The following is an 8302-nucleotide window of genomic DNA, read 5'->3' on the forward strand; positions in this document are numbered from 1 at the left end:
TAGGGAGAGAGAGGCGGGAGGACGGAGGGAGAGAGAAAGAGAGAGGGCTTTACTTAAAAGATAAATGAGCTGGATATAAAAGGCCATACTTCTATTTTATAAGGCAAATGAGTATAAATTTTGGTATATTTTCTATGGGCGTGGGCTAATGGCAAGAGATTTTCACATAGCTTGTATAGGGTTAGGCAGGACAAAGTGTAAGCAGGAACATATGAAAACCCAAGAAGAAATGGATAGTTTTTCCCTTTTGTACCACAATCAGTTCAACCTCCTCAGACATAGCACTGACTTCATCAAAAGCCATTCACAATTCTTAGTCTACATGCTGTTGACATGTCATAAATTTCAGTTAAAAGAGTTCTTTTTCCTCCCAGATTTTCTCTCTTCAATTTTGTGCTCTCTTGCTACTCTCTAGAAATTGTCATAGGCCCAGCACTTCCAATGCAGCTATTATGTGTCAGACCTTATCATATGTGCTTTACATGCATTATCTTCTTGGTCTTATGAGGGAAGCAGCATTATTTCTCCCATTTGACAGAGGCGTGAGAAGGATGAAAAACATGTTCTAAAGTGCTCAGATACTACATACAAAGAGGATCTAAACTTAGTCCTGTATAACAGAATGTATTCTCCTCCTTAAGATGGGTCATATCTTGTAAACCTCCCATTAATACAGAGTTTTTCTCTTTTTCCTTTTATGAATTAGTTAAGAAATCAGAATTCTTGGAGTTTTTAAGAAACCAAGATGTGGTAAGGTTTAAGCAAAATGTGAAATCATCTTCTGATGCAAAACCTGTTACCCGATGCTAAATTAAGGGTAAATTTTTTTTTAATAAAAGGTAGGAAGAAGTGCATATTGGGGTACCTGGGTGGCTCAATTGGTTAAGCACCTGACTCTTGATTTTGGCTCAGGTCACGATCTCACAGTTGTGAGTTCGAGCCCCAAGTCAGGCGCTACGCTGACGGTGCAGAGCCTGCTTGGAATTCTCTCTCTCTCCCTCTCTCTCTGCCCCTCCCCAACTCATGCTTTCTGTCTCACTCAAAATAAATAAACTTAAAAAAAAACTTCATGTTATAATAGGATCTGCTAAATCCATAATAAAAAGAAAATCTCTCAAAGGTTAAAATATAACCACACCATCATAAATGTAGAGATTCAAAGCACCATAACTATAAAAGAACTAAAAATTCTTTTTTAAGTGTATTTATTTTGGGAGAGGAAGAATGTGTGTATGCATGAGCAGGGGAGGGGCAGAGAGAGGGATAGGGAGAATCCCAAACAGCCTCCCCTCTGTCAGCATGGAGCCTGATGTGAAGCCTGATCCCATTAAATGGGAGATCATTAATGATGGCTCAACTGACAGAGCCACCCAGGTGCCCCCAAAGAACAGAAAATTCTTAATAAAAGTTGCTATTTAGTACATATGAATTGTGCCTCATCTGGCTTTTACTCAAGTGGAAATTGTGGCAAGTTTAAAATGCCTTTAACAGTCTGCTATTTTGTAAATGATATATTTAAAGACAGTTCTAAAGAGGTTAGCCTTTATTCTATTATGCCCTTCTCATAAATTTGGTTTCACAAATTAAATATAATTTCTTTATATTTGCTCAATTCTATTTTATTAGAATGATCATTATCATCAAAACCATTACCCAATTTGCTACAACAATACTTGCTTTGTTAACTTTGTTCAATTACAAAAGCATAAGGAGCCTACAATACTATGCAGAAAGCGTTACGGATAAAGTGTCTGTTGGAAAAAGAAACAAGCTCCTCGCCCTTTAAAATGATGTATACAGTTCAGAAGTTGTAATTTTAATACCCAAGTCTACCATTAACTAGGAAGAGATCATCAGGAAACCTAATAGTAAAAAGAGTCCACACAGTTCCCATATCCTAAAACACATTGAGGACCACAGTGTGAGCTTGCGCCTCTTCTCTTCATGTCACAGTTTCCCACTGATGTTGCCTTTCCCTCCTATGTCAGAAGTACCTACTTTCCTTTCCAAAGCCAATACCTTATTTATGCTCATGACCATTTCTCCTTTCAAGATCTTGCATCTTCAATTATTTAATTTGTCTCCATTTTCCATTTTTTCTTTAAAGGATCATTATTATTTACCTACTAATATGCACAAATCACCCCAATATTTAAAAACAAAACAAACAAACCAACAAAATTTGCTATCAACCTGTGTTTCTCTATAATCCCTAAACTGATTCTTACTCTCCTCTGCTGTGTCTATAGATACACATTCTTTTACTCCTGGCTATATAATTCCCACCTATCCGCTCACCTGAAACCACACTCTAGAAGTCAAGTGAATCATTTTTAATTTTTTTAAAGTTTATTTATTTACTTAGAGACAGAGAGAGAGCACAAGTGGGGGAGGAACAGAGAAAGAGGGAGACAGAATCCCAAGAAGGCTCCACCTTGTCAACACAGAGCCCAATGTGGGGCTCAAACTCACAAACTCATGAACCGCGATATTATGACCTGAACCGAAATCAAGAGTCAGATGCTTAACCAACTGAGCCAACCAGGCACCCCCAGATGTGACTCTTCATGTACAATCTGTGATCCTTTCTTGGGACTCCCATTTTCTGAATTCTGTAGCGCTTGATAAAGTTGACCAACTGTTGACCGGACATACATTATTTGGAATGCTTTCAGTTAAAAGTACAGAAACCAGATTCAAATGACTTTAGCATAAAAGGGAAATAACTGCCTCATGTAACTGGGACATGTAGGGTGTATTTTGTTTTTGAGATGACTGAATATGAGGACTCTCTCCATTTCTCTTCCCTGCTTCTCTTGGTTAATGACTTCCTTCTCTTCTATTACCAGTGGACTCTTCCATGGACTGGGCAAGCCATGGGGAAATCCAGATTTTCTTCCTCCCAGTCTCAAGGAAAAAAACCACATTTTCTGTTCCTACATCTGTACATAAATCCCAAAGATGCCATATAATTAGCTCTGCTTAAATCACATGTCCATTCTTGGACCAACTTCTGTTGCCAACTTCCTGTGGTATGATTGGTTCCAGCCTGGGTCACATGCTTAGTCTTGCACTAGGAGTGGGGTACAGCACTGTAATTGACAGCCTTTCTCAGACCAGACAGAGGAAAAGAGTTTCCCAAAGGACAATGGGGAATTTATCAAAGAAAAATGATAGAACAAAGGGCTGGACAGACAAAAAAGATATCCATCCCTTTGTATCACTGAGTGCCTTCTAGTTATTTTTGAACATCACTGATGTCTCCTTCTCTGTTTGGGCAAAGGCAAAGGAAGTAGAAGTACAGGGTGTGTGCAGAAAGCAGTAAATTGTTCACTTTCCCTGGAATACACTTTTGGGGAGGGGGCAGGTAGTGAGAATCAAAATGAAAAGGTGAAGTACAAACATGGAAGACCTTGAATGTCAGAATATGAAATTCAGATTTTATAGGCTAAAATTTTGGAGACAGAATGGGAAAAATACGAAAGTTGCACCTGAAGAAGACAATCTGAAGATAGCACACAGGCTAACTGGCAAAGGGAAGAGACTAGAACCAGGATACCAGTGAGGCAGTCATTGCAATTTCCCAGGAATTACTATTTTAGGAATAAAAAGTCAAAGATACTAGAGAGGTTGCAAAGAGAACCATCTCTTCCACCTGGTAACAAAGATAAAACATATAATTCTTAGCATGAAAATGGGTGCAACAGGGACATGCTTACCGATACATTCAAAGGTCTGTTAATCTGAGTGTCGCTTCCTTACTCCATGCCCCACAAATTGATATAACTTTGGCCTACTCTTAAAGGTGAATCCTTAATACAGAAATTTGTGGTTTACTCAATGGCTGTCCTGCAGTTTTAGCCTACAACTTCGAATAACTATAATCCCCCAATTTATCTTTGGACAGTGATTATAGCTTCCATATATATTATCTCTATTCCTAACCCTGTAAGATAGGTACTCTCAATTTATAAGCAAGAAAATTGAGGCTCAAATAGTTTTTTAAAACTGCCCAAAGTCTCATGATCAGTATGTTATAGAGCAGGGATTCAAGCCTAGGCCTTCCAACACCAAATTCAAGGTTTTGCCTTCAGCCTGTTTGTTCCCCCAAGTTTCTGCAGTCTTCTGTCCTTCTTATTCTAGTATTGACCCAGGTCTAGGCCAGAGAGGACCTCTTGGATGCAAATGAATACTCCAAGGACAACTTAAAATGAGCTCAAAGGAAATCTGGGGAAAGGCAGGCAAAGAGGAAATAAAAGGGGGAAGTTGGAAAATGTAATTCTTGCCAGACGCCACTCACATAAATGGATACTCTTATCTTTATACTTCTGAATCTTTATACTCCTGAATCTCAAAAGTAGAAAAATTGGGGACTTTTATGGGTACCGTCAAATGACCAGTTATTAAACATGGGTAAAGTACATTTTGAGATTCATTAAATTCCTTCCTATCATGCTCGGTTTAACAAATTAGAGTATTGTCACTTGGTAAAAGCAACACAGAGCAAGAGCTACATAAGGTAAAGGCAGGGGGAGATGCACATAAAGGTCCATCTAAAATGTTCATGTCTATTTTGTGTATAAGAAAGAAATAAAAATATACATACAAAAATCTCATCTCAAAAGTCTTGAGGCTTGAGTTGACTATTGTTTTTTGTTTTCATCCTAACTGCCAAATTTGGCAAAACAAGGTAGCCAGAGCCCAGAAAACAAGCTGCTTGTTTTTCATAGACCTTAGAAATCCCCAGAAGTCATCAAAGTTAAAGAATGAGCTAACAATAAAAAATTAACATGCCTTTCTTTTTAGACAACCGAGGAAGCACAGGTATTCTATTCCTTCGTGGATCACAACTCTGAGGGGAAGCGCAGAAAGCCCAAGAAACAGAAGACTGATCTGTCACACAAGGACGAGGAAACCCAGTTATGTGCTGCAGATGCCGTCCTTTCTAACACCACTTCAGTAGACAACTTCCCATTTGAGAGCCAGGAAGTAGAGGAAAATGTTCATGATGACCCCATCAGACTATTTGGATTGATTCGTGCAAAGAGAGAACCTATAAACTCGCTGGACTATGATATAGCTCAGTAATCTGGCTCTTACTGGAAATGTTAAAGAAAATAACATGATTTGGGAGGGTGACAATCTAAATCATTTGCTAGTCGGATGGTGGCTTACCTCTTATCCACAGCTTATGTTCATGCACACCAAATGTAGTGCCATGAAAATTAGTTATTTGAATTGGCTTAACAAATGCCTAAGTAGTAAAATGTAAAACAAAATCAAGTTCGCCAACTGAACCTAATAACAAAGTCACAATTTCACCAACAATGCTTAATACTCAGTGAAACAAAATTAAAAAAAAAAAAAATTTAAGCATAAGTATATTCTAGAACATGTTGAAAGAAAAGTAAAAGTCACTTTTTAAAAGGCATTTTTACTGTCTCATCAATATGAAATACCCCTTAATTGAAAGAAATTTCTGATTGAAAGCCATGGGACATCAAATATATTCCTAATAGAAGTAGAAGAATCTTCTTAAAAAGTATTTTCCCCAGAGGAACTACCTTTATTACTTTTAAAAATTATTATAAATTTAATGCATGTCCCTTATAACAATAAACAACTATAACAAAGAATTTAGATATTTCACTAGCCAGAGATAATCACTATGAGCAACTTTCTATATCCCCTTCTAGAAATTTTTCTGGACATGCCTATGTGCATACATCCATTGTTTTGTTCTTTCTTTTATACCAAAAAAGGGAGTGATTATTTTATACATATTATTTAAACTTTTTTCACTTAATATATTGGGGGTTTATTTTTCTTGTTTTTTTTAAACTATAACTAAATACAGTTACATATTATAATTTTAATGCCTGCATAGCAATTCACTGATGACATTAGAATTTATTTAAATAATTTGAAAGTGTATTCAGCTATTTTCCGAGTTCTGTTTTTCATTTTTACATATAATTATTGTAATGAGAATGCATCTCCACACGTGTTTAAGTACTTATCTGACTTCGTCTTGAGGCTACATGCCTAGAAAAGGAATTGCTGCTCTAAAAGGTATGCATAGTGAGTCTCCATAGAACATACTTCTAAAAGGTCAAGAGTTTGTTCAAAGTATGTGTCCAATTTAAATTCCTGTAAGGCCCTCCAAAAAGTTATTTAAAAAACTTTCTGTTATCTTTCTCCATTTGGAATAGGAGTTTAACTGGGTTTCAAATCATCACTGACCAAGAAAAGTGTACATATGAGCTGTCAGTCCTGCCCTCTGACCAGAGCTTCATGGATCTTCATGGATTTTATTCATTCTTTCTTCAATTCTATTGGGCTCCTACTGGTGTATAGGTACCAAGTTAGACATTGGTGTACAATGAGAGAAACAGAGACCCTGCCTCCATGGAACTTACAGATGAGTAGGAAAGATGAGTATCAGCTTAACAAAGTATAGCTACTAGTAAAAAACAAATATTATTAAGAAAATAGAAGAATGAGAAATGATAATAGAGAGAGAGCATCTCTGAAGAGAATGTTTTAATTCTGAGAACTGAACAATGAGGAGCCGCCAATGTAAAGAGAGAGGAAGGAAGAGCATGTTGTATAAGAATTCTATCCATATTTGGAAGTAACAGCTTCTGTCAATAACTATTCCTATTATGAACTGGTAAAAAACTAAATGCCAATGCCAAAGTAAAATATTTGAAAGTTGTCCATAATGCCATAAAAAATCCAAAAAATATTAGTGTCTAAGGACAAAAGAAAAAAGAATCAGGTTTCTGACTTTAGAGAACCACAGAAACATAGGAAATGATAATTAACAATGATATATTGACTTTAAATTTAATTTTCAAAATAAAATAAAATCTTTGTTATTGTATATGTTTATGTTACATTTCTGTACATAGCATGGTTCAGTAAAAATAAAGTTTGATTGTATTTTGGCAGTTAGTTTTTCCTACATCATTCACCTACATTATTCACTTAACCCCTAAACATATTTGAATTTTTTGCCTCTAGTTTATATCATTTGCATTCCACTCTATTTTGAGTTTTATGCATCAAATATACTTGATGACTGATAATTTGGAAGGTTTTTAGCTATGAATTCAAATTCCCTAATAGATAAAAGATTATTCAAGTTTATCTATTTCCTGTTGAGTGAATGTGGTAATTTGTGTCTTTTGAGGAATGTGTCCCTCTCATCTAAGTTGTTAAATTTACGGCATAAAGTTGATCAAAATATTCCCATATTATCCTTTTAATATCTTAAATCTAGTGATTTAACCTCTCTTTGATACTAGGAATTTGCTTCTTTTTTTCCTCTTATCTCTCCAGTTAGAGATTTATCAATTTTATTGATTTCCTCAAAGAACCAGTTACTGTTGACATAATTTTTCCATTGTTTTTATATTTTGTGTTTCATTGGTGGGTCCTCTGATCTGTATTATATTATTTCTTCTGTTTATTGGGTTTCATTTGTTCTTTTTTTAGCTTTTCAAGGTGGAAGCTGAGCTCAGTAATGAGACTTTCTTCTTGTCTAGAATAGGCATTTAGTTTCATAAATTTCCCATAAATTTTGATATATTGTGTTTTTATTTTTATTCATTTCAAATATTTCTACTTTCCCTTTGATTTCTTCTGTGATCCATAGGTTATTTAGAAGTGTGTTATTTAGTTTCCAAGTATTTGAAGAGTTTCCAGATCTCTTTCTTATGGATTTCTAATTTAACTCCATCGTAGTAAGAAAACATATGACTTGAATCCTTTTAAGTTTATTGAGCTTTTCTTTAATGCTCAGAATATAGTCTATCTTGGTAAATGATGATATGCACTTGAAAAGAGTGCATAGTCTATTTTTGTTGGATAGAATGTTCTCTAAATGCCAATTAGATTAATTTGGTTGATAGAGCTTTTCAAGCTTTCTATGTCCTCTATATTTAAAATTCATTTTTATAGGCAGCATGTAGTTTGTTTGCTTTTTTAATCCAATCTGAAAATCTCTGCCATTTAATGGGGGTATTTAGACCATTCTCATTTAATGCAGTTACTGGTATGGTTAGGTTCAAAGCAACAGTCTTGATTATCTGTTTTCTATTTGTCTCATCTATTCTTCATTCATCTTTTTCCTCTTTTTGTGACTTCTTCTATATTACAGTTGACATTTAAACAATACAGGGGTTAGGAATACGACCTCCTCAATAGTAAAAAAAAAACCCACATATAACTTTTGACCCCCTTCCAAAAACTTAACTACTAATAGCCTCCCGTTGACCAAAAGCCTTACCAATAAACA

The 8302-nt window shown here is 35.5% G+C and overlaps 1 protein-coding gene across 3 annotated transcripts in view; it reads left to right on the forward strand.

Moving 5' to 3' along the window:
- Positions 1–6953, forward strand: part of LOC125920932 (T-cell receptor-associated transmembrane adapter 1) — a 40295-nt gene extending 33342 nt beyond the window's left edge. For all 3 annotated transcript variants that reach the window (XM_049628145.1, XM_049628147.1, XM_049628146.1), the window contains one exon: positions 4807–6953. In XM_049628145.1, coding sequence (XP_049484102.1) covers positions 4807–5088 — 282 coding nt within the window. In that variant the 3' untranslated portion in view covers positions 5089–6953. The remainder of the gene's footprint in view (positions 1–4806) is intronic.
- The last annotated feature ends 1349 nt before the right edge of the window (positions 6954–8302 follow it).

This window comes from Panthera uncia, chromosome C2 (assembly GCF_023721935.1).
Source record: "Panthera uncia isolate 11264 chromosome C2, Puncia_PCG_1.0, whole genome shotgun sequence".
Lineage (NCBI taxonomy): Eukaryota > Metazoa > Chordata > Mammalia > Carnivora > Felidae > Panthera > Panthera uncia.